The sequence below is a fragment of the Taudactylus pleione genome, unplaced genomic scaffold (genome assembly GCF_031769625.1).
Source record: "Taudactylus pleione unplaced genomic scaffold, aTauple2 ptg000488l, whole genome shotgun sequence".
Taxonomy (NCBI): domain Eukaryota; kingdom Metazoa; phylum Chordata; class Amphibia; order Anura; family Myobatrachidae; genus Taudactylus; species Taudactylus pleione.
In genome coordinates this window covers 199883-227700 of record NW_028284890.1, presented here as the reverse complement: position 1 = coordinate 227700, position 27818 = coordinate 199883, and the positions used below count along the sequence as shown (strand labels likewise).

The following is a 27818-nucleotide window of genomic DNA, read 5'->3' as shown; positions in this document are numbered from 1 at the left end:
TTCCACGCCTCCTCTAAATGGTCCACCAACTGACCCGAAAGAGGAAAGACTGTGGCATCGCCCTTCACATCTTTGAAAAAGGCATACTTAGATTTAGCCGCTGGGGGAACTTCGTCCTCAATCACCAAGGCTGTGCGGACCGCCCGAATAAGTCCAGGAATATATACTTTGGACTTAGCATCAGCGTCCTTAGTATGGAGAGGTTCCTGATCGTAAGGATCCAGAATCTCCCCATCATCAGACGTCCCTTCGTCATCCTCATAAGGAGCGGACAGAGACGCCACCGGCCTTTTATGAGGCCGCATCACAGACTCCCCTTGCAACACATCCGACAAGTGCTGTACAGAACTCGTCAGGGAGTTAACCCACGCTGGCTCCTGAGAACCCGGGAGCGGGGAAATAGGGAGACTGTGGGGTACCACCAATTGTCGTGGGAACCCCTGCATGGGTGACGACACCACAGACTGCTGGGACAAACCCATCGGAGTAAACGCGGGCTGCGGAGCTAACTGGCCCACTAAAGCTGTTAACGCCTGAGCGAAACAAGCCCAGGGCGGCTCCTGTACCGGTGCTGTAACCGTAATAGGCCGCGCCATGGACAAACACTGCCGGCAAAGGCCCTCCGCGCTACCCTCCCCCTCCGCTAACGGTACTTTGCACGTGGTACACTGTAACCAGAGGGGAAAATCACTTTCAGACATGATGGCACCACGTTTGTGACCTCTCTCACCAATTAAGTATTAAATAGGCGAGAGACCACCCTGCAGCACCGCACCGCAAGGGCTTTAGCAGAAAGAACAGGGACAGTAATAAAGCTGACAGTTTAGAGAAGAAAAGTTACAGGCAGCGCTAGCACAGTCACATACAATGCAGAGAGATAACAATTCCTGCACTAACAGCGCTGATCACTCAACTACACAGACACAGGGCCTGGTAGGACACAGCGCTGCATACACAGACCTGAGCCACAGCGGAGGAGAGGTATGCGGGGGGACCCAGACCACGATGCTTCCGTCCAGTGCTTCCAGCAGCGTTCACCATGCGTTCTGGAGAAGATGGCCGCCGAGGAGCAGAGAGGAGGCTGGCCTGGGGGAGGAGCGCTGCCACAGGACTAGTCGGCAGCATGCAGAGAGGGCTGTGTGCAGCGGGGGAGGCGCCGGCTGTGAGACAGGGAAGGCGCGCTCCCCTGGCATGCATTTAACCCCTGGGACGCCGCAGCGCTACCGCTCTGCTGCGGTCCGCTGTCCCAGGGGGTAGTGGAAAGCGCAGGTTGGTCGCCTGGCTCCACGCTGCAGCCAGTCCCCAGGGAGCCCCCTGCCTGGGGACTTAGGACCATGTGACCAGCGGGGACCCACCGCGGGACCCCGCTGCTTACCTTTGTCCCCCTTGGATCCGGCCATGGTCCGGAACATCTGGGGTCACCGCTAGCTGTGACCCCAGATGCTCACCAGCATCCCCGGATCGGTACCGGCGTTCTGGTACCGGCGGGGGTGTAGGGAAGACAGCATGGACGTCAGGACTGACTGTCCATGCTGTACATCCAGATGTGCAGCCACAGCTGCACTGAAGAAAGCTTCAGGGGCTCTTCTAGCCCCCACTCCGACAGGTGCACCCGACGCCGGCCGGGCACCAAACTAAACTGAGGTGCCTTGGCTCGGGGGCGGGGTATAGGAGGGGGACCCTAGTGCATCCTGGGAGGCTGAAAAGCTTAACTCTATGGTGCCCAGCGACTGACATCACACCTATACCCCAAGGTATCCTGTGGATACCCTATGGACCCTGAAGTAGACAAGAGAGTTACTGAGTGATAGCTGAGTCAGGGCTAATACATGGTCAGTAATAAGATCATTGGTAGAAGGGGATATAATATGTCATGAACCTGGCACAGAGATCACAGACTGTCCTATCAGGAGATCTTACTAATATGTCCTTATTGTCAGCTTGTACTGTACGGGTAATGACGTGTCCTTATTGTCAGCTTGTGCTGTACGGGGAATGACGTGTCCTTATTGTCAGCTTGTGCTGTACGGGTAATGACGTGTCCTTATTGTCAGCTTGTGCTGTACGGGTAATGACGTGTCCTTATTGTCAGCTTGTGCTGTACGGGTAATGACGTGTCCTTATTGTCAGCTTGTGCTGTACGGGTAATGACGTGTCCTTATTGTCAGCTTGTGCTGTACGGGTAATGACGTGTCCTTATTGTCAGCTTGTGCTGTACGGGTAATGACGTGTCCTTATTGTCAGCTTGTGCTGTACGGGTAATGACGTGTCCTTATTGTCAGCTTGTGCTGTACGGGTAATGATGTGTCCTTATTGTCAGCTTGTGCTGTACGGGTAATGACGTGTCCTTATTGTCAGCTTGTACTGTACGGGTAATGACGTGTCCTTATTGTCAGCTTGTACTGTACGGGTATTGACGTGTCCTTATTGTCAGCTTGTACTGTACGGGTAATGACGTGTCCTTATTGTCAGCTTGTACTGTACGGGTAATGACGTGTCCTTATTGTCAGCTTGTACTGTACGGGTATTGACGTGTCCTTATTGTCAGCTTGTACTGTACGGGTATTGATGTGTCCTTATTGTCAGCTTGTACTGTACGGTAATGACGTGTCCTTATTGTCAGCTTGTACTGTACGGGTAATGACGTGTCCTTATTGTCAGCTTGTACTGTACGGGTAATGATGTGTCCTTATTGTCAGCTTGTACTGTACGGGTATTGATGTGTCCTTACTGTCAGCTTGTACTGTACGGGTAATGATGTGTCCTTATTGTCAGCTTGTACTGTACGGTAATGAAGTGTCCTTATTGTCAGCTTGTACTGTACGGGTAATGATGTGTCCTTATTGTCAGCTTGTACTGTACGGGTAATGATGTGTCCTTATTGTCAGCTTGTACTGTACGGGTAATGATGTGTCCTTATTGTCAGCTTGTGCTGTACGGGTAATGACGTGTCCTTATTGTCAGCTTGTGCTGTACGGGTAATGACGTGTCCTTATTGTCAGCTTGTGCTGTACGGGTAATGACGTGTCCTTATTGTCAGCTTGTGCTGTACGGGTAATGACGTGTCCTTGTACTGTACGGGTAATGATGAGTCCTTATTGTCAGCTTGTGCTGTACGGGTAATGACGTGTCCTTATTGTCAGCTTGTGCTGTACGGGTAATGACGTGTCCTTATTGTCAGCTTGTGCTGTACGGGTAATGATGTGTCCTTATTGTCAGCTTGTGTTGTACGGGTAATGACGTGTCCTTATTGTCAGCTTGTGCTATACGGGTAATGACGTGTCCTTATTGTCAGCTTGTGCTGTACGGGTAATGACGTGTCCTTATTGTCAGCTTGTGCTGTACGGGTAATGATGTGTCCTTATTGTCAGCTTGTACTGTACGGGTAATGACGTGTCCTTATTGTCAGCTTGTACTGTACGGGTAATGACGTGTCCTTATTGTCAGCTTGTACTGTACGGGTAATGATGTGTCCTTATTGTCAGCTTGTACTGTACGGGTATTGATGTGTCCTTACTGTCAGCTTGTACTGTACGGGTAATGATATGTCCTTATTGTCAGCTTGTACTGTACGGTAATGATGTGTCCTTATTGTCAGCTTGTACTGTACGGGTAATGATGTGTCCTTATTGTCAGCTTGTACTGTATGGGTAATGATGTGTCCTTATTGTCAGCTTGTACTGTACGGGTAATGATGTGTCCTTATTGTCAGCTTGTGCTGTACGGGTAATGACGTGTCCTTATTGTCAGCTTGTGCTGTACGGGTAATGACGTGTCCTTATTGTCAGCTTGTGCTGTACGGGTAATGACGTGTCCTTATTGTCAGCTTGTGCTGTACGGGTAATGACGTGTCCTTATTGTCAGCTTGTATTGTACGGGTAATGATGTGTCCATAGTGTCAGCTTGTACTGTACGGGTAATAATGTGTCCTTATTGTCAGCTTGTACTGTACGGGTAATGATGTGTCCATAGTGTCAGCTTGTACTGTACGGGTAATGACGTGTCCTTATTGTCAGCTTGTGCTGTACGGGTAATGATGTGTCCTTATTGTCAGCTTGTACTGTACGGGTAATGACGTGTCCTTATTGTCAGCTTGTGCTGTACGGGTAATGATGTGTCCTTATTGTCAGCTTGTGCTGTACGGATAATGATGTGTCCTTATTGTCAGCTTGTACTGTACGGGTAATGATGTGTCCTTATTGTCAGCTTGTGCTGTACGGGTAATGATGTGTCCTTATTGTCAGCTTGTACTGTACGGGTAATGATGTGTCCTTATTGTCAGCTTGTACTGTACGGGTAATGATATGTCCTTATTGTCAGCTTGTACTGTATGGGTAATAATATGTCCTTATTGTCAGCTTTTATTGTATGGGTAATGATGTGTCAGGGATCTTTAGGACTCCCCAGGGTCTTTATCTCGGTCTGCAGACCACCCCACAGGTCACTCACCAGTCGTGTGTGTGTCTCGGAGTATATACCACCTTTTTGGGTGGTATATACACTGTTTTTAACGTGAGTTCGGTATGTGATTGATATACTGAAATATTCGAAGTAGAGAATCATTACAGCCACATGCCTGTCTGAGAAGTACTCAGGGCCGTAGCTAGGGTAGTGCGGCCGGTGCCATCGCACAGGGCACTATAGGTCAGGGGGCGCTGTTTGGCTCTTTTTTGGGTGCATTATGTCCCTTTGAAAAATGAGGGGGCGTCAATGCTCTTTCTGGCACAGGGCACCAAAAAGTCTAGTTACAGCTCTGGAAGTACTGTACCATTGGTTTTCCTTCTTCTCTTTTCCCCTCTCCTGAGGATATTTTGAGATTCACCCCACCTTTTGAAGATTGGGTCATTATACGTTTGACAGAAGAGAAGTCCCGTATCGGCCAACGACATTATATGGAGCAAACTGAAAAGAAGTGACTTTGATATAGAGATTATTATATGTTTCTTTTGAGAGTTAGTTCACTCAAATTATGGGGGAAGGGTAAGCGCTCTATAATATAATAGAGAATATGAATGTATACTATGAAATTATGTGTGTTGGCTGTAATTTCATAGTATACATTCATATTATCTATTATACCACAGAGCGCTTACCCTTCCCCCATAATTACTACCATAATCATAGGAGGTTGGAACACCTCATAGAGTAAGCTGCTAGTGGTTGAGTAAGTTAGAGGAATACCCTGAGAGCGCCTACCATCTATTTTATATTGATTAGTTCACTCAAATACCATTAGCTTTGATCAATATATATTGAATTGTTTATTAGCTGTGCACAGGAGTAGGGGTGCTTGGTCTTTGTTTTATTGTACCTTTTGAGAGGTGGATGACCTCTTTTTAGCACTCCTTTACTGCTGCCGCTTGTGTGCGCAGTCTATTTCTCCTCGCTTATTTGGTTTAGAATCCTAATACTCTGTTACAGGAACACTCTGCAGAGTTAGGGCCGTATTCAATTAGCGGCGAAAACGGTCGACATTCGCCAGAAAACGGCAAAAACAAAAATCCCTATTTTTTGCTAAAAATATGGGGATTTCTTTCAGAACCCTTTGGACATCCCCCTAATGATAAATTACCCCCAATATGTTTCTTAAGCTGCGTACTTTGGCAAAAAACTGCAGCGCAAATCTTGGGTGAAAACAAAAATAAATAAAAATGATTTTAACATACTGGATCTAATTTTTTGGGGGGCAATATGGATGCGTCAAGTGTTTTAAACATCACATGCAGACGCAGCAGGCGGTTTATTAAAGGTTTTTAAAATTGCATTTTTACAACATGAAAATATACTTGCGCCCATTTTAACGTTCTCCCAATTTACGTGGGACAGTAATTTCCTGGAAAAAAAATAGCTCTATCATGTTAAAAAAAACATTTCCACCCAAATTTTGCACAGTCGTTTTTCACCAACGTGCGCAACTTTCACATTTTTGGGGGGTTAATTTATCATGAAGGGGGGAGGGGGGTGTCCAAAGGTTCCTGAAAGAAATCCCCAGACTTTTAGCCAAAAATAGAGTTTTGGCTTTTTTTTCTCCTGATCTCGGATGGAGAAAACTTTTTTCTCCATTTTCACCTGTTTGCTGTTTCCGCTGTTATTTGGGGAAAATCAGCCATTTCCGATGTTTCTTTTGTCAAAAATTGTCCGTTTTCACCAATGTCGAAAAAAAAAACCCTGCCGTTTTCCAAACTAATTGAATAATAACAAGACACCCCAGGCTGCTCCCCCTGTATAATAATAACAGGACACCACAGGTCACTCTCCCTATATAATAATAATAACAGGACACCACAGGTCACTCTCCCTATATAATAATAATAACAGGACACCACGGGCTGCTCCCACTGTAAAATATTAATAACAGGACACCACAGGTCACTCCCCCTGTATAATAATAATAACGGGACACCACAGGCTGCTCCCCCTGTATAATATTAATCACAGGACACCACCGGCTGCTCTCCCTGTATAATAATAATAGGACACCACAGGCTGCTCCCTGTATAATAATAATAAAAATAATAACAGGACACCACAGGTTGCTCCCCCTGTATAATTATAATAACAGGACACCACAGGCTGCTCCCCCTGTATAGTAATTATAACAGGACACCACAGGCTGCTCCCCCTGTATAATAATAAAAACAGGACACCACATGCTGCTCTCCCTGTATAGTAGGACACCGTTACCTGCTGCTGCCGGACACTCTGGGCCGGACACCCGGAAGGTGCAGCAATGGGTGAGATCACATTTCCTGTGTGTGAAACGCACAGCCCGGAAGTAATGTGGAACGCACAGCCCGGAAGTAGATTGGAACGCACATCCCGAAAGAAAAGTGGAACGCAGAATCCGGAAGTAAGGTGGAATGCACAGACCGGAAGTAACGTGGAACGCACAGCCGAGAAGTTGGGTGTGATTGGCAGGGTATTGGTTCGTTTCTTCTGACGTCATCAGGTAGCGTTGAATCATGGGATGAGACCACACACAGAGTTCCCGGGTCTTGCAGGCTGCGTTGGAAGAGACTAAGGTCAGAGAAGGCGCTGGGGGCATGGGGGGCAGATGGCAGTGTGGGGGGGGGGGAAGCTGGGGCAAATGCAGTGTGGGGGGGGGAAGCTGGGGCATGGGGGGCAGATGGCAGTGTAGGGGGAAGCTGGGGGCATGTGTGGGGGAAACTGGGGGCATGTGGGGCAGATGGCAGTGTGGGGGGGAAGCTGGGGGCATGGGCAGATGGCAGTGTGGGGGGGAAGCTGGGGGCATGTGGGGCAGATGGCAGTGTGGGGGGGAAGCAGGGGCATGTGGGGCAGATGGCAGTGTGAGGGGGAAGCTGGGAGCATGTGGGGCAGATGGCAGTGTGGGGGGGAAGCTGGGAGCATGTGGGGCAGATGGCATTGTGAGGGGGAAGCTGGTGGGCAGGGGTACCATGCAATGGAAGGGATGGGGATGTAAGATAGCATGATGGAATTCATAGGCTAGGCAAGGCTTTGTCTATAAAGTCACTGTCTCATGTGCCCCCTCTGCCCACCCCCCACTCTCATGTGCCCCCTCTGCCCACCCCCCACTGTCTCAAGTGCCTCCTCTGCCCAACCCCCACTGTCTCATGTGCCCCCTCTGCCCAACCCCCACTGTCTCACATGTGAGACACCAGCCATTGCACCCACCATGTATACTGGCACAGTTTCGTCACCGCCAGCCTGGGGCTTATGCAGGTGTGGGGTTACCCTGGGGTGTTACATCACTGAGGGTCACTGGCTGACACCATGGTAAGAGCTGGGGTCACAGGGAGCAGTCCTGTGACAAGATGGCCGCACCATATCTAGTCAGTCAGGATCCCTACATGATCCCTACCATCTATTACATGGGTTCTGTCCCTGGCCCCCGCATCCTGCCCATCAGCATTACTGACACTGAGCAGATCAGGGACTGGGCACGGGTCAGCGTACAAAATGAGGGGAAGTGATGGCAGGAACGGGCAGCTGTACCCTCTGTGTAGCACTGAGATGCCCATTCCAGCACCTGCCCTTGGTACTATTCCCTCTCCCCTGGCAGCGCCAGCTACAACCACATGTTTTTGAATAGAGATTCCCTAAAAATTGTTACATTGTGCATATGCGCGGCGGCTATTTAGTGTTGGGAGGGGGCTGGGGGCTGTCAGTAGCTGCCGGAGTGCAGGGATTCCCCCCAGTGTGACGGAAAATGGGGCAATGACACATGGTCTCACCGCTAAAATGTAGCATCAGTGGGTGTGGCCTAGTAAAGCCCCTCCCCAGCATTACAGAATGTGGGGGGCTCTGGGGCACCTGCTGTCACACCATCATGTTGGAGAAGTGTTGGGGTTACGCGGATCACCATGGGCAGGACGGAGAGTCGCCGTGTAACCATCATAGAGAGCGTTATACTACTATCATTGGGCGACTTAAATGATGATGGACCCCTCTTTTTGAGGAATTAGTGATTAGTGCCCCCACCCCAGCTTATCTAATAGATAGTGTGAGTATCCCGTGTGCACTTACCTGGGAGCAGTGTACTGATGTGTAATAATATATACAGCTATATGGAGACCTTTCCTTAGTACCTGCTCCTTCTATGTCAGGGGTCGTTGTACAAGTGGCTGCTTCTTCCTATAACAGGTTACTGACTACACAATAATAGTATATTTACAGCATCTTTATACTATATAAGAGCAATGACCAATATTCCATTACAATAAACACAATACAACAGAGATATCACCCATAGACAGTTACTGTAATACACAAATAACTCCTCACCCTTCTCCTGCAATTATAATGATATACTATCCAGTGACCGTGTGTATACAGTATTACATGGTATCCTATCCAGTGACCGTGTGTATACAGTATTACATGGTATACTATTCAGTGACCGTGTGTATACAGTATTACATGGTATACTATCCAGTGACCGTGTGTATACAGTATTACATGGTATACTATCCAGTGACCGTGTGTATACAGTAGGGGTGTGCACCGGCCACTTTTCGTGTTTTGTGTTTTGGTTTTGGATCTGGATCTTTCTTCGTGTTTTGGATCTGGATTGGTTTTGCCAAAACCTCCCTTCCGTGTTTTGGGTTCTGGGTTTTGTGTTTTGGATCTGTATTTTTTTTTTAAAAAGCATAAAAACAGCTAAAATCACAGAATTTGTTGGTTTCTCTGCTCCTATGCTATTATTAACCTCAATAACCTTAATTTCCACTCATTTCCAGTCTATTCTGAACACCTCACACCTCACAATAGTGTTTTCATGTCCAAAAGGTTGCACCGAGGTAGCTGGATGACTATGCTAAGCGACACGAGTGGGCGGCACAAACACGTGACCCATCTAGGAGTGACACTGCAGTGGCAGACAGGATGGCAGTTAGAAAAACTAGGCCCCAAACTGTACATAATGCAAAGAAAAAAAAGAAGTGCAAGATGGAATTGTCCTTGGGCCCTCCCACCCACCCTTATGTTGTATAAACAGGACATGCACACTTTAACAAATCAATCATTTCAGCGCCAGGGTCTGCCACACAACTGTGGCTGAAATGATTGGTTCGTTTGGGCCCCCACAAAACAAGCTGGCAATTAATGTGTCCCTGCACAAACTGGCTCTACGGAGGCAAGATGTCATCCTCATCCTCCTCATCCACCGATTCCTCACCCTCTTCAGTGTGTACATCCTCATCCTCACAAAGTATTAACTCGTCCTCACTTGAATCCACCACCACAGGTCCCTCTGTACCTTCTGGAGGCTGGTCTCCCTGGAAGAGCTGATAATTCATTTTGATGAACATCATCTTCTCCACATTCTGTGGAAGCAACCTCCTACGCCTTTCGCTGACAAGGTTCCCGGCTGCACTAAACACTCTTTCGGAGTACACACTGGAGGGGGGGCAACTCAGGTAAAATAGAGCCAGCTTGTACAGGGGCCTCCAAATTGCCTCTTTTTCCTGCCAGTACAGGTATGGACTGTCTGACATGCCTACTTGGATGCTGTCACCGATGTAATCCTCCACCATTCTGTCAATGGTGACAGTATCATATGCAGTGACAGTAGACATGTCAGAAATTGTTGCCAGGTCCTTCAGTCCGGACCAGATGTCCAAACTTGGTCCTGCCTGCCCTGCATCACCGCCAGCGGGTTGCTTAGGATACCTAAGTTTTTTCCTGGCAGCCCCAGTTGCGGGAGAAAATGAAGAAGGAGCCGTTGACGTGTCACGTTCCGCTTCAGCTGACAGTGTGTTCACCAGCAGGTCTTTGCACCTCTGCAGGCTTGTGTCGGCCGGAAAGAGAGACACCACATAGGCTTTAAACCTAGGATCAAGCACGGTGGCCAAAATGTAGTGGTCTGATTTCAACAGATTGACCACCCTGGAATCCTGGCAAAGTGAATGAAGGGCTTCATCCACAAGTCCCACATGCCGAGCGGAATCGCTCCGTCTTAGCTCCTCCTTCACTTTCTCCAGCTGCTTCTGCAAAAGCCTGATGAGGGGAATGACCTGACTCAAGCTGGCTGTGTCTGAACTGACTTCACGTGTGGCAAGTTCGAAGGGCTGGAGAACCTTGCACAACACGGAAATCATTCTCCACTGCGCTTGAGTCAGGTGCATACCCCCTCCTTTGCCTATGTCATAGGTGGATGTATAGGCTTGTATGGCCTTTTGCTGCTCCTCCATCCTCTGAAGCATATAGAGGGTTGAGTTCCACCGCGTCACAACCTCTTGCTTCAGGTGATGGCGGGGCAGGTTCAAGAGTGTTTGCTGGCGCTCCAGTCTTCGGCACGCAGTCGCTGAATGGCGAAAGTGGCCAGAAATTTTTCGGGCCACCCAAAGCGTCTCCTGCACGCCCCTGTCGCTTTTCAGAAAATTCTGCACCACCAAGTTTATTGTGTGAGCAAAACATGGGACGTGCTGGAATTTGCCCAGATGTAATGCCCGCACAATATTGGTGGCGTTGTCAGATATCACAAATCCCCAGGAGAGTCTAAGTGGGGTAAGCCACTGGGCGATGATTTCCCTCAGTTTCTCTAAGAGGTTGTCGGCGGTGTGCCTCTTACTGAAACCGGTGATACACAGCGTAGCCTGCCTTGTAACGAGCTGGCGTTTCTGAGATGCTGCTACTGGTGATGCTGCTGCTGTTGCTGCGTAAGGTGATACATCTACCCAGTGGGCTGTCACAGTCATATAGTCCTTAGTCTGCCCTGTTCCACTTGTCCACATGTCCGTGGTTAAGTGGACATTGTGTACAACGGCATTTTTCAGGACACTGAGGACACTTTTTCTGACGTTTCTGTACAGTCTCGGTATCGCCTGCCTAGTGAAGTGGAATCTAGACGGGATTTGGAACCGGGGACACACTACCTCCATCAATTGTCTAAATCCCACTGCACTAATGGCGGATACCGGACGCACGTCTAACACCAACATAGCAGTCAAGGCCTCAGTTATACGTTTTGCTTCAGGATGGCTGCTGTCGTACTTCATCCTCCTCGCTAAGGACTGTTGGAGGGTCAATTGTTTAGTAAAAGTAGTGGTGTTCCTACTTCCTCTCTGGGATGATGAACGACTCCCAGCAGCAGCAACAGCAGCAGCGGCAGCAGTAGGCGTAGCAATGCAGGATCCTCCAGAGGAATCCCGGATAGGAGAGTCAGTCATGCCAGTGACATGGCCTGCAGGACTACTTCCGATCCTGACTAAGGAGGAAATTGACGAGGAGGGAGTTGACGGTGTGGTTTGCAGGCGCTTGGATACAACAGGACAACGGGATTTAGGTGTCCCTGGACTGCTTACGGTCTTAGCCAAAGTTTCTGAACTTGACAGTAACTTTTTATGAACGCGCTGCAGGTGCCGTATAAGGGAGGATGTTCCTAGGTGGTTGACGTCCCTACCCCTACTTATTTCACCTTTACATATGGTACATATGGCAAGACAGTTGTTGTCCGGATTTGGATAGAAATATTGCCAGACCAAAGAGGTGGAATGTTTGGTCTTCTGCCCAGGCATGACCGTGATGGGCTTTTTCATCCCACGGACAACAACTGTCTCCCCCGGAGCCTGATTTAAACAAACCACATCACCATCAGAATCCTCCTCGCCAACTTCCTCCTCAGCGCCAGCTACACCAGTATCCTCATCCTGTTGTACTTCAACAGTGACATCTTCAATTTGCATATCAGCAAGTGGACTGTGGGTGCTCCTTTCAGCACTTGCAGGGGGCGTGCAAATGGTGGAAAGAGCCACCTCTTCCCGTCCAGTGCTGGGAAGGTCAGGCATCGCAACCACCACCACACTTGGACTCTCCTTGGGGATTTGTGATATCTTCTTAGAAAGCACAGTTCTTCGCTGTGCTTTTGCCAGCTTAACTCTTTTGATTTTTTTAGTGGGAGGAGGGCTTCCATCGTCATGTGAAGCTGAACCACTAGTCATGAACATACTAGGGATCGACCTTAGCCGTTCCTTGCCACTCCGTGTCGTAAATGGCATATTGGCAAGTTTACGTTTCTCTTCAGCTGATTTAAATGTCTTTTTCAAGGTCATTTTCCTGAACTTTGCCATTTGGGATTGTATGTGCCCTCTACTATGACATTGGGCATCGGCCTTGGCAGACGACGTTGATGGCATGTTATCGTCTATGTCATGACTAGTGGCAGCAGCTTCAGCACTAGGAGGAAGTGGTTCTTGATCTTTCTCTATTTTATTTTTATCGGAGAAAGTTTGGTCCTCCATTTATGTTATATCGATTTGATATATACGTGCGGCTAAACACAGAAAATAATTTTTTTTTTGGTTTGGACTGGAGTGTACTTTGGGGGTTACAGCACCCTTTAACGGTCAAGCCAGCCGGCCCTTTACTTATGACACAGGCGCACGCTTGGCACTACTTTGTTGATGCACGTGCGGCTACTGCGCACACAATTCACAAACACAGAAAATAATTTTTTTTTGGTTTGGACTGGAGTGTACTTTCGGGGGTTACAGCACCCTTAACGGTCAAGCCAGCCGGCCCTTTACTTATGACACAGGCGCACGCTTGGCACTACTTTGTTGATGCACGTGCGGCTACTGCGCACACAATTCACAAACACAGAAAATATATTATTTTTTTAGCACTTGGGGGGAGCACCCCTGATGGACAGAGCACCCCCTGGACAACACTACAGCACCCCTTTAGGTCTGGGACACTGCACAGGACTTTGGAGTGGACACAGCCCCTATGGAGAACTGACTGCACAACACAGTCCAGCCAGCCCCTATGGACTTTGAAGTAGTGGACACAGCCCCTATTAACAACAGCAGCACAGCACAACACAGCCAGCCCCTATGGACTTTGAAGTAGTGGACAACAGCAGCACTACACTACACTACACTACACAGCCCTAACTCCCACCCTCCCTCTTCACTGTCCACAGCCGAGTGAGAAAATGGCGCCGACGCGGGTACCTTATATAGGATCCAAAACCCGCGAGACTCGGAAGGCGGGATGATGACGTTTTGCCTCGATTTCAGATCCGAGTCAGGCGGGAAAAGTCGAGCCTGACTCGGATCGGACTCGGATCGGGGGGGTTCGGATTTCAGAAATCCGAACCCGCTCACCCCTAGTATACAGTATTACATGGTATACTATCCAGTGACCGTGTGTATACAGTATTACTTGGTATACTATCCAGTGACCGTGTGTATACAGTATTACATGGTATACTATCCAGTGACCGTGTGTATACAGTATTACATGGTATACTATCCAGTGACTGTGTATACAGTATTACATGGTATACTAGCCAGTGACTGTGTATACAGTATTACATGGTATACTAGCCAGTGACCGTGTGTATACAGTATTACATGGTATACTATCCAGTGACCGTGTGTATACAGTATTACATGGTATACTATCCAGTGACCGTGTGTATACAGTATTACATGGTATGCTATACTATCCAGTGACCGTGTGTATACAGTATTACATGGTGTACTATCCAGTGACCGTGTGTATACAGTATTACATGATATACTATCCAGTGACCGTGTGTATACAGTATTACATGGTATACTATCCAGTGACTGTGTATACAGTATTACATGGTATACTAGCCAGTGACTGTGTATACAGTATTACATGGTATACTAGCCAGTGACCGTGTGTATACAGTATTACATGGTATACTAGCCAGTGACCGTGTGTATACAGTATTACATGGTATACTATCCAGTGACCGTGTGTATACAGTATTACATGGTATGCTACACTATCCAGTGACCGTGTGTATACAGTATTACATGGTGTACTATCCAGTGACCGTGTGTATACAGTAGTACATGGCGTACTATCCAGTGACCGCGTGTATACAGTAGTACATGGCGTACTATCCAGTGACCGCGTGTATACAGTATTACATGGCGTACTATCCAGTGACCGCGTGTATACAGTATTACATGGCGTACTGTCCAGTGACCGCGTGTATACAGTATTACATGGCGTACTGTCCAGTGACCGCGTGTATACAGTATTACATGGCGTACTGTCCAGTGACCGCGTGTATACAGTATTACATGGCGTACTGTCCAGTGACCGCGTGTATACAGTATTACATGGCGGACTGTCCAGTGACCGCGCGTATACAGTAGTACATGGCGGACTGTCCAGTGACCGCGCGTATACAGTAGTACATGGTGGACTGTCCAGTGACCGCGTGTATACAGTATTACATGGCGGACTGTCCAGTGACCGCGTGTATACAGTATTACATGGCGGACTGTCCAGTGACCGTGTGTATACAGTATTACATGATGGGAAATTACAGTACAAAAAACCATTACTGTAATAACATATATTTCCACGGAAGGTAAATCCACTTTTCGGTCATTGTATTACCCTGATGACACCTCCTAGTGTATTATAGCTCCTCTACTGCTTGTCCTCTGTAGTATCTGACCACAGTATGTGACGGTCTGTTCTCCGCTTATAGGTCATTGTATTACCCTGATGTCACCTCCTAGTGTATTAGAGCTCCTCTAGTGCTTGTCCTCTGTAGTATCTGACCACAGTATGTGACGGTCTGCTCTCCGCTTATAGGTCATTGTATTACCCTGATGACACCTCCTAGTGTATTAGAGCTCCTCTAGTGCTTGTCCTCTGTAGTATCTGACCACAGTATGTGACGGTCTGTTCTCCGCTTATAGGTCATTGTATTACCCTGATGACACCTCCTAGTGTATTAGAGCTCCTCTAGTGCTTGTCCTCTGTAGTATCTGACCACAGTATGTGACGGTGTGTTCTCCGCTTATAGGTCATTATATTACACTGATGACACCTCCTAGTGTATTAGAGCTCCTCTAGTGCTTGTCCTCTGTAGTATCTGGCCACAGTATGTGACGGTCTCCTCTCCGCTTATAGGTCATTGTATTACCCTGATACCTCCTAGTGTATTAGAGCTCCTCTAGTGCTTGTCCTCTGTAGTATCTGACCACAGTATGTGACGGTCTGCTCTCCGCTTATAGGTCATTGTATTACCCTGATACCTCCTAGTGTATTATAGCTCCTCTAGTGCTTGTCCTCTGTAGTATCTGACCACAGTATGTGACTGTCTGCTCTCCGCTTATAGGTCATTGTATTACCCTGATGACACCTCCTAGTGTATTAGAGCTCCTCTAGTGCTTGTCCTCTGTAGTATCTGACCACAGTATGTGACGGTCTGCTCTCCGCTTATAGGTCTTTGTATTACCCTGATGACGCCTCCTAGTGTAACACAGTAAATTGCAGTGCAGGACAAGGACACGATTTATATACATTGCTGCAATAGTGATTAAAACACTCACAATAAGCAGCCGAGAGTAGGCAGTCACGTGTTAGGTGCCCTTATGGGGAGTGAAGAGTAGAAGAAAATGTAAAGAGAAGCACATGAGGGAAGAGGTCCTTGCTCGTGAGAGCTTACATTCTAAAAGGGAGGGGCAGACAGACAGGTGTGACACAGAAGGGAAAGATGGGGAGGAAAGAGCATGAAGTGGGATAGGATGAGAGCTGGAAGGCTATGATGAAGTAGTAAATCTTGAGAGCCCATTTGAACATTTGTAGAGAGGTGGAGAGTCTGATAGGGAGAGAGAGAGCATTCCAAAGGTAGGGAGCAGTACGGGCAAAATCTTGGATGCGGGAGTGGGAGGAAGTAATCAGTTGGCAAGAGAGGCGGCATGCATTTGTTGAGCGAAGTGGACAGGCGGGAGTGTGAAGGGAGAGAAGGTCAGAAATGTATGTGGGAGAGTATTTGGTGAGGGCTTTGTAGGCGAGTGTAAGAACCTTGAATTGGCATCTGGAGGGGAAGGGGAGCCAGTGTAGGGCTTGAAGGAGAGGGGAAGCAGATGTAGAACGTCTGGAGATTAATAGTGTTCCCGCTAGGCTGTTTTAGCGGGGCGCGGCGCCCTGCCCTCCTTCTGGAGGGCAAAAAGCGCCCTGCCATCACAAACTGCGGGTGCCGTCTTCACCTGTGGGTCACAGTGTCCCGCGGGTGGAGAAATGTGCGGTGACCCGGTCCCCGCCGGAGAATAGTCGCCGGAAATCTATTCTCACTGTCTGCAGCGCTTGGGGGCTGCCCGGCACGTCCGTAAGTGCCGGGCACGCCCCCAAGTCTGACGAAAAGGGGACGCATCTTATAGACACACCCCCTTTCTGTTGCCACTCCCCTTTTTCGGACGCGCGCGCCTTCGGCGCTCACACAAACTTGCCCTCTCTAGCTCCGGTGCCCTGCCTGCCGCCGGAGCTAGAGTGAACACTAGATTAAGATGAGTCGAGCAGCAGCATTGAGAACCGATTGTAGTGTAGAGAGGTGAGAGACTGGGAGGCCAGCTAGAAGAAGGTTACAGTAGTCCAATCTGGAGATGACCAGTGAGTGGATGAGGGTTTTAGTGGCATCCTAGGTGAGGAAGGGTCTAATTCTGGAGATATTTTTTATGTGGAAACGGCAGGACTGTGAAAGGTGCTGAATGTGTGGTTTAAAGGAGAGGGAGGAGTCTAGGATAACTCCAAGACAGCGCACTTTGGGGCTAGAGGAGATAGTTGTGCCATCAATAAATAATGAAATTTTGGGAAGTGATGTAGTGGAAGAGGGTGGGAAGATGATCAGCTCAGTCTTAGACATGTTAAGTTTAAGAAAGCGCTGGGACATCCGTGAAGAGACAGCAGAGAGACAGTTGGAGATACGGGTAAGGAGCGAGGGGGAGAGTTCACGGGTGTAAAGGTAAATTTGAGTATCATCAGCATAGAGATGATATTGGAGGTCAAAGGAGTTTATGAGTTCACATAAAGAGGTCTTATATAGGGAGAAAAGGAGGGGTCCAAGAACAGAACCTTGGGGAACTCCTACTGTTAGTGGAAATGGGGAGGGAAGAGGAGTCATGAGAGGACACAGAGAAGGAACGATCAGAGAGGTAGGAAGACAGCCAGGAGAGGGCAGTGCCACGTAAACCGAGAGAGTAAGTACTTTGCAGGAGGAGAGGGTGGTCTACAGTGTCAAATGCAGCAGAGAGGTCAAGGAGAATGAGCAGAGAGTAGTGGCCCTTAGATTTGGCAGCAAGGAGGTCGTTGCTGACTTTCGTGAGGGCAGTTTCAGTGGAGTGGAGAGAACGGAAGCCAGATTGAAATGAGTCAAGGACGGAGTGGGAGGAAAGAAACTTAGTAAGGCGGTTGTAAACAATAAGTTCAAGGAGTTTGGAAGCAAAAGGGAGAAGAGAGATGGGTCGATAGTTGGAAAGTATGTTAGAATCACGGGTAGGTTTTTTAAGAATGGGGGAGACAAGGGCATGTTTGAATGCAGAAGGGACAGTGCCAGATGATAGGGAGAGATTAAGGAGGTGAGCAAGATGGGAACAGGCAGAAAGAAACAGGTAACAGAGGAGACGGGAAGGGATAGGGTCAAGGAGGAGAGGAACGGCTGAGGGCATGACAGTGACATCACTTATATCTAAAGTAATAACCGAGCAGAAGGGAGCCGGTCTCGGATATAGTATAAGTCCCACAGTTCTCACTGGAGTTGGGATTTATTATGTTGCTCGCAGTATGCTCTTTTCTATTAGTCACTGACTCAAATATGTCAGAACTGCAAGAGATTCTATATACTCTACTTTTTCCTGTGTATGGGGGATTGTTACAGTACTTGTTATTGTGAAATAGTCTTCTTGCATATTATGCAAAGTTATCCAAGTTATCGCCTGAATAAACAGCCCCATTTAGTTGACGTTTAATTGACCTTTTCATTGATGTCTCCCCCAATATACAGGATTACATAGTAGTGAAGAAGACAACTGGTGAGTGTGAGACACCCAACAACCGTCCCTGTGTGTCAGGAGGACTGAGCAGTACCCAGAACCCCATCACGGTGCCTCCACGTCACTCTCTGATACAAGAGAGAGACAATGACCAGAAGATCCTGGACCTCACCAACAAGATCATTCAGCTGCTGACCGGAGAGGTGACTGCTGGGAATAGGACATTATACAGTAACACCAGGGGATGTCTCTGGGTGATGACTGGAGAGGTGACTGCTGGGAATGGGACATTATACAGTAACACGAGGTGGTGTGTCTGGGTGATGACCGGAGAGGTGACTGCTGGGAATGGGAGATTATACAGTAACACGAGATGGTGTGTCTGGGTGATGACCGGAGAGGTGACTGCTGGGAATGAGAGATTATACAGTAACACCAGGGGATGTGTCTGGGTGATGACTGGAGAGGTGACTGCTGGGAATGGGACATTATACAGTAACACCAGGGGATGTGTCTGGGTGATGACTGGAGAGGTGACTGCTGGGAATGGGACATTATACAGTAACACCAGGGGATGTGTCTGGGTGATGACTGTATCATTGTGTGTGTCAGGTTCCTATAAGGTGTCAGGATGTCACTGTCTATGTCTCCATGCAGGAGGGGGAGTATATAGAGGAACACAGGGGTCTGTACATGGACGTGATGATGGAGAATCACCGGCCCCTCACATCACTGGGTAAGAGGAGACTGTCATTTATTGTACAGGGGAGAGCAGGTATGGGTGCCCCTATATACACACATTACCTGACAATCACATATATACAATGTACTCAGTCACTGTGTGTCTCCTACAGATGGACCCAGTAACAGAAATACCCCAGAGAGATGTCCCCATCCTCTTTATTCACAGGATTGTATAGAGGAGAATCACAGGATCCCACAGGAGCATCAGGTAGATGGGATTTAGGGTCTCACCGATTTAGCAAAGTGACTTTATATGATCTGTGGAGAAGCTGTGTCTTATTAACCAGAATTCCTATACTTAGGGGGTATTCAATTAGAAGCAAAATTGTCCGATTTCGCCGTCGTTGGCGAAATTGGCCCGCCAGTCAGTCGATTTGGCGGGCGATTTCGCCAACGACGGCGAAAACCGTTAGTTTTTCGCCTAAAAACTGAAGAAATCTTTTCTCTAGCCTAGGGCAGGCGAAAAAATTTGCAAAATCCCTATTTTTGTGTAAAAATGTCGGGATTGGACAGCCCCCCTAATGATACTTTAGAGTAAAAAAAAAAAAACTCGTAAGCTGCGTACTTTGGCGAAAAACGACAGCTGAAATTTTGGTCGAAATTTATTTTTTCCCATGAAAAGTGCGTTTAAACATATTGGGTCTGGTATTTCGGAGGGCCATAAGGATGCACCAAGTGTTTTAAACCGCATGTGGCTGGCGCAGACTGTTTTTAAAACTGCTAAAAAACACCTGCGCCAGCCATGTGCGATGTTTAAAACATTTCGCGCCTTTCGAAAAATTTGTTAAACGCATTTTCGCCAAAGTACGCAACTTACAATTTTTTTTCCGCTAAAGTATCATTAGGGGGACTGTCCAAAGGGTTCTGTAAGAAATGCCCACATTTTTATCCCAAAATAGGGATTTTGCTAATTTTTCCCCATTTCTCAAAATGGAGGAAAGTTTTCTCCAGTTTTTCGTGATAAATCGGCAATAAATTATAGCCGATGTGACAATATCGCCGAAAAGTCGGCAATATTATCGCGGGTATGATAATATCGCCACTAATTGAATACCGCCCTTAATGTGATTTAATTGTTTTGTGGGTTACTTAGGGTGGACGTATAGCTGATATAAAGGCAGAAGATATAGAGGGAGAAGAGACATATGTGACTGATATGAAGGCAAAAGATATAGAGGGAGAAGAGACATATGTGACTGATATGAAGGCAGAAGATATAGAGGGAGAAGAAGAGACGTATGTGACTGATATGAAGGCAGAAGATACAAAGGGAGAAGAAGATACGTATGTGACTGATATAAAGGCAGAAGATATAGAGGGAGAAGAAGAGACGTATGTGATGCCGCTTCAGCAGTGTAGGGAGGAGGAAATTCCTACAGATATTAGCAAAGGTGAGTAATAAACACATTACAGAAAAGAGTCACATATTCTCCTTGCTTAATCACTACAAAAATCTTGTTTCCTCCACCCTCCTCTGTCACTACAAACTAATGAGGAAAATAAGTCCGCCCAGTGGCGGAGTCAGGAGCCTTCAGTCCCAATTATACTCCTGCTCTCCTCCTCACATCATGTCACTGTGTGTTACCATCCCAGAGATCTGACCAGTCTCCTCCCCACACTGTCTGGTGTATCTCATACATCAGGAGCCATCAGCCCCTATTATACTCCTGCTCTCCTCCTCACATCATGTCACTGTGTGTTACCAGCCCAGAGATCTGACCAGTCTCCTCCCCACACTCTCTGGTGTATCTCATACATCAGGAGCCATCAGTTCCTGCTCTCCAGTATTTAAACATTTTAAAAGTCAACACTGGTAGTAGAATATTAGGGTGTGAGGGCTTCTTAAATCTTTGTGTCTGGAATGCTTGGACTCTTTCTTTCTCCACTAGGGGATACAGGGACAATGATGGGTGTGAAGACACCGAGTTTATGTGTGCGTTATTCTCGCCTACTGGCCCTCATCGCCTTGAGAAAGGCAACGGTACATAGCTCCTGCACGGTACCCCGGGTCTTTTATGGGTTCAAGGATCACACAGTAAGCACGCAATAGCAAGGTACAAGAGCACCTTTATTTCATACACTCTAATTATACATGTAAACCGTAACCAAACTATGTACAGTATATACAGGTAGCACTAACATCAACCACATTTAAAGACTATGACTATTATAAAAACCACACAAAGGAACCCTTCCCACCTAGACAGTCAATAATCACCAGGTGGACTATGTGAGCACGGACCGCTGCACAGCTGTGAGTCTCCGGTGGGCACGGTGCTGCTGCAAGAGGTAATGCTGAACGACTTGCTGGTCCCGGCCGCCTGGCCCGAACGGATTCCGCTACTCGCGAGAGTAGGGCACGCTGCAAAAGTTACCCAGCTCCAGCTGGCACATAAACCGCGAACCTGAGACAGCTCCGGATAGAGCAGTAAGTTTTGGCTGCGTATCTGTCCCAGGTCTCCCTTTGATGAAGTCCGTTGCTGGAAGTCGGTAGGGTCTGCAATCCTGGCTGGGTCTGGAGGTGCCTCAGCCACTCAACATCAGTCCTGCCTCGCCGGTCAGGACCCAAGAACAAAGAACCCAGAAGCCCAGCTTTAGACCCTTTTTATCCACTCATCAGTGACCTGACGGCACAGCTTTATCTACTGACCGCAATGTACCTTTGTCCATTCCGCTTCATTAAAGGTGGTAATGTCTCTATAGGAGGCCAAACACAGTCTTCAGCTATTACAAGCTATCTGTGCCACATTGCTGTTTCCTGGTGGCCAACTGAATGAACAACAGCTTATATTATAAGGATTTCCCCACCAACATTTGTGGCTACTATTCAGACTGTGCTCTATCCACCTCACTCACTGGTTTGTTGCCTTAGTGTCAGCTGACAAGACTTCCCTGTAATGCTGCTCCCACCCACCCATATGATTATTTCTCTTTGTGTTGTCCTCTGCTACGTGTAGCTTCCAGGGTCGTGATGTATCTTCTAATCAATGCCCTTATAATACCACTGTGGGTCATGTCCTGTGAGTCCCTGTCTGAGTGTATGATACCGTCGATAGGAGCCTATTAACAGTACAATCTCCTTAGCTGTGCCTCCCTGGTTACCTCCATGCCTAAGGGTAAGAAATCTGGATTCCACCACATTGTTTATTCTTTAAACCCTCACCACCCACCCAAACCTTTAGTTTTCCAGAAAAAAAAACCCTTACCCTTTTGTAGGTGCTGCTTCGGGTAGAGATTTGGAGGATGGAGGACCAATTGCCACACTCTACTAAATCAGACATTCCTGGTGTCCTGTTGGAATTTAGAAAAAATACAGAACGCATTTCAGGATGGTGTCCAAGAGGCGCGTTCTGTCCTTAAAGCTCAGTACCAGTATTAGTGAACGTGTCGTTGTATACTTACTTTCAGGGGGCTAATGTGGCAAGATGCAGAAGACGAGCCTTTTCGCTATGGGCTTACCATAATAGACTACCCAGAGCCCTGGAGGCAGAAGACGAGCCTTGGCACTATGGGCTTACCATAACAGACTACCCAGAGTGCTGGAGGCAGAAGACAAGCCTTGGCGCTATGAGCTTACCATAATAGACTACCCAGAGTGCTGGAGGCAGGAGACGAGCCTTGGCACTATGGGATTACCGTAACAAACTACCCAGAGTGCTGTAGGCAGAACACGAGCCTTGGCGCTATGGGCTTACCATAACCGACTACCCAGAGTGCTGGAAGCAGAAGACGAGCCTTGGCGCTATGGGCTTACCATAATAGACTACCCAGAGTGCTGAAGGCGCTATGGGGTTACCACAATAGACTACCCAGAGTGCTGGAGGCAGAAGACGAGCCTTGGCGCTATGGGCTTACCATAATAGACTACCCAGAGTGCTGTAGGCAGAAGACAAGCCTGGGCGCTATGGGCTTACCATAACAGACTACCCAGAGTGCTGGTGGCAGGTGACTGCACCAATTGTTTTCGCACAGTGAGCTGTCACAGCTGGCACTGATTGTTGCATTGCAGTGATCCTGTCCATGTCAGTGACGGGTAACAAGTGGTACAGAAAGTGAGTGCATGTGTGCGCCATCCTTTGGAGGGAGAGTGTCTGCTTGCTCAGCAGTCTCATCAGCCAGTCTGTTTCCCTGGGCTATAGCAAATGTCTAGGCAGCCAGTGAGTGCTCACACTTTTGTCCGTCTATTGGCGGTCACATGTTGTATCTGTGAGCAGGCCATAGTTTGTTTGACAGCTTATGGGACATGTACATGGACAGAATGTCCTAGTACTACTCCACTGGTTTTATCTTCCACGCAGACAGCAATGGCTTCCCCTGTCACATGGATTAATACCTTGGGCAATGGGTGACCAACATGTTGCTGAAATAGCCTAGAGGATGGAGCTTATTGCCATATAACTGGGTAAGGATGCCAGCTGCATTACCTTGGGCCTTGTGTAGGTGGAAAGCTTGTTACTATAAATTGGGAGGCCCCATGGCCGGACCTCAGTGAGGGCTTTTTAGATATCTTCAAATGTTTCAGTGGAGTCCTCTTTGTGTCACCTTCTCTGGTTGTGGTAAGGCAGAAAGGTCATTAGCCAGAGCTGGAGGAAAGTAACTTGGAGTAACCGTTGGAGACCTCTCCTGTGTAGGGTGTAGATGTTCCTAATCTGTGTAATAAGTTCTCTCATTCCTTCTGTACGCTTTTGTACGGTCTTTGCACATTTCTCTTTGAGTGGACCAGGCACTGTACATTACGCATAGTGCGCGCCTGGACCTAAGGATGACCAATCTTGTTATTATCGTTATGTTCCTCACACAAACATTTTAAAGGTCCCAATTTTGAGAATGGTCTAGAACATTTTTTCATCACTTTATGCAGTTTATCCTGTATCTGACTGTTTTCTTCCCATAAATACTCATCATTACACTGACCGGCATCCATTGTGGAATTTCCAACAAAGAAGGACCCGACCTCATTGTGGTATAGCTAATTACAGTAATACAACTTCATAATGAGACATCTCCTTAATTACAACGTCACCGGCAGGCCTATAGTTTGTTATATCTTCTAATGGGGGACATACCCATAATGAACAATGTGGAAGTGTTGGATCCAGCAAGGATTAAGGTCACTTAGAATCTGCTGACATATGTCCGATCCTGTTGCCTCTATCTTTATGTCAGATGTTCCTTCATTGATGCTATGGATGAGAGGAGCGCACATAAGAAGTGTAACTATTACATATACATGGTGACACCTCTGCATTGCTGCAGTTACAGTGTTCCTGGATATTGTGCATCTTACCTACAAGCCTGGAGGCAGCCGTATTATTCTCACGCGTTTCAGCTGTAATTTTATACAAACACCGGTCTAATATATTACAGCACGTTATAGCTGTATTATCGCCACATGTTGCTGTCATGTTACAGAGTAATTCCCAGCACATGTTATAGCTGTATTATCGCCACACGTTGCTGTCATGTTACAGAGTAATTCCCAGCACATGTAATAGCTGTATTATCGCCACATGTTGCTGTCATGTTACAGAGTAATTCCCAGCACATGTTATAGCTGTATTATCGCCACACGTTGCTGTCATGTTACAGAGTAATTCCCAGCACATGTAATAGCTGTATTATCGCCACATGTTGCTGTCATGTTACAGAGTAATTCCCAGCACATGTTATAGCTGTATTATCGCCACACGTTGCTGTCATGTTACAGAGTAATTCCCAGCACATGTTATAGCTGTATTATCGCCACACGTTGCTGTCATGTTACAGAGTAATTCCCAGCACATGTAATAGCTGTATTATCACCACACGTTGCTGTCATGTTACAGAGTAATTCCCAGCACATGTAATAGCTGTATTATCACCACACGTTGCTGTCATGTTACAGAGTAATTCCCAGCACATGTAATAGCTGTATTATCGCCACACGTTGCTGTCATGTTACAGAGTAATTCCCAGCACATGTAATAGCTGTATTATCGCCACACGTTGCTGTCATGTTACAGAGTAATTCCCAGCACATGTAATAGCTGTATTATCACCACACGTTGCTGTCATGTTACAGAGTAATTCCCAGCACATGTAATAGCTGTATTATCGCCACATGTTGCTGTCATGTTACAGAGTAATTCCCAGCACATGTAATAGCTGTATTATCGCCACACGTTGCTGTCATGTTACAGAGTAATTCCCAGCACATGTAATAGCTGTATTATCACCACACGTTGCTGTCATGTTACAGAGTAATTCCCAGCACATGTAATAGCTGTATTATCGCCACACGTTGCTGTCATGTTACAGAGTAATTCCCAGCACATGTAATAGCTGTATTATCGCCACACGTTGCTGTCATGTTACAGAGTAATTCCCAGCACATGTTATAGCTGTATTATCACCACACGTTGCTGTCATGTTACAGAGTAATTCCCAGCACATGTTATAGCTGTATTATCACCACACGTTGCTGTCATGTTACAGAGTAATTCCCAGCACATGTAATAGCTGTATTATCGCCACACGTTGCTGTCATGTTACAGAGTAATTCCCAGCACATGTTATAGCTGTATTATCACCACACGTTGCTGTCATGTTACAGAGTAATTCCCAGCACAAATGACTATAATAAAGCTGTAATCCCTGCCCTATGTATAACGGAACATAAAATGTCAGGTGATGAGTTTACATTGTACATCATTGTGAGTTTATCCATTTGATGGTGATAAAAGGAACTTTGATAACAGTCTTTATTGAAAAATTTAATTTATGTGGCATCAATCATTTATTTATTTTATTCCCAGCAGATGGAGGTAACAGCAGGAATATCTCAAAGGAAAATCTAATTTTGTCTCCAGATTGTGAAATAGAAGATAATGACATCAATGAGAATTATCCAAGAGAAAACCCCATTACCCCAATTATACATCCAGTACCTCAAAGTGATCCTGATAATAATGAGGAATGTTCTCCTGGTACATCTATCACAGCTCTTAGAGTAGATAACATATTTACCTCTTCTATTGAAGCCAAATGTCTTACACAGAACACAAAACTCAATCTCCATCAGCCAGCTAAGGCAGGTGAGAGACCATTTCCATGTTCTGAGTGTGGGAAATGTTTTAAGCGGAAATCAGATCTTGTTTCACATCAGATGAGTCACACAGGTGAGAAACCATTTCCATGTTCCGAGTGTGGGAAATGTTTTACGTGGAAAGCAAATCTTGTTACACATCAGAGATGTCACACAGGTGAGAAACTATTTCCATGTTCTGAGTGTGGAAAATATTTTACACAGAAATCAGCTCTTGCTAGACATCAGAGATATCACACAGGGGAGAAACCATTTCCATGCTCCGATTGTGGTAAATGTTTCATACAGAAATCATTGCTTGTTACACATCAGAAAAGTCACACAGGTGAGAGGCCATTTCCATGCTCTGACTGTGGTAAATATTTCATTAAGAAATCATTGCTTATTACACATCAGAGAAGTCACACAGGTGAGAGGCCATTTCTATGTTCTGAGTGTGGGAAATGCTTTTCATGGAAAAAAGCTCTTGTTAGACATCGGAGAAATCACACAGATTAGCTATTCTCATATTCTGATTGTCAGAAAGTACAGAAATTTGATCTCATTAAACCATCCTTTATTTAGCATGTTGAAACTTTGCATGTTTACAAGTGGAAATTATTTATAATAAAAACCAAAATATCCTTAAGGATAGTATTTCTCCTGACCTGGTTGCTTCATTGGCCTCTTCTGTTGTGTGAAACCAGAACAATGAATAGTAATGTATTGTATTACTGTCCTCATTGTTTCTAATATTTAGTCTATTTTGTATGGAGAGTTACCCTGCAGCGTGTATAGCAGTAAATGTATGGAGAGTTACCCTGCAGTGTGTACAGCAGTACATGTATGGTGAGTAACCCTGCAGCGTGTATAGCAGTATATATATGGAGAATGACCCTGCAGTGTGTATAGCGGTATATGTATGGAGAGTTACCCTGCAGCGTGTGTAGCGGTATATGTATGGAGAGTTACCCTGCAGCGTGTGTAGCGGTATATGTATGGAGAGTTACCCTGCAGTGTGTTTAGCGGTATATGTATGGAGAGTTACCCTGCAGCGTGTGTAGCGGTATATGTAGGGAGAGTGACCCTGCAGCGTGTATAGCGGTATATGTAGGGAGAGTGACCCTGCAGCGTGTATAGCGGTATATGTAGGGAGAGTGACCCTGCAGCGTGTATAGCGGTATATGTAGGGAGAGTGACCCTGCAGCGTGTATGGCGGTATATGTAGGGAGAGTGACCCTGCAGCGTGTATGGCGGTATATGTAGGGAGAGTGACCCTGCAGTGTGTATAGCGGTATATGTATGGAGTTACCCTGCAGTGTGTATAGCAGTATATGTAGGGAGAGTTACCCTGCAGTGTGTATAGCGGTATATGTAGGGAGAGTTACCCTGCAGTGTGTATAGTGGTATATGTAGGGAGAGTTACCCTGCAGTGTGTATAGCAGTATTTGGAATTGGATCACGTGAATGGTATAATAGTGTGTAAGGAAGACACAAGGAGCAGTGGGCACTAAGGTGGTAGCAGAGTGGTAGCATCTAATAATAGAGGTTCCTGCCACCCACCTCCTCCCCTCTATGTAATACCTATTATATGCTGCAGGGCGGCAGAGTAATGGGAGGATATATACACTAAGTTATATCAGAGAATGATTTGCTAGAGATAGAAATAAAAGCTGTCACACACCATCAGGACACAGCAACAGTGAGGAGTAAGGACTTCGGTGGGCAGCACGGTTGGTGTAATGGTTAACACTGCTGCCGCA

The 27818-nt window shown here is 46.8% G+C and overlaps 1 protein-coding gene and 1 pseudogene across 2 annotated transcripts in view; one reads left to right on the top strand and one right to left on the bottom strand.

Annotated features, from left to right (window-relative positions):
- Window positions 1-27818, bottom strand: part of LOC148502609 (uncharacterized) — a 283629-nt gene that overhangs the window by 137792 nt on the left and 118019 nt on the right. Inside the window, 1 exon segment of the mRNA XM_088449561.1 lies at window positions 6685-6749. Coding sequence (XP_088305687.1) covers window positions 6685-6749 — 65 coding nt within the window.
- LOC148502612 (uncharacterized) lies at window positions 18264-26722 on the top strand (annotated as a pseudogene). The gene is made up of 5 exons (XR_015869992.1): window positions 18264-18451; window positions 18906-18984; window positions 19103-19200; window positions 20086-20383; window positions 25790-26722. The product of XR_015869992.1 is annotated as an uncharacterized LOC148502612 (transcript).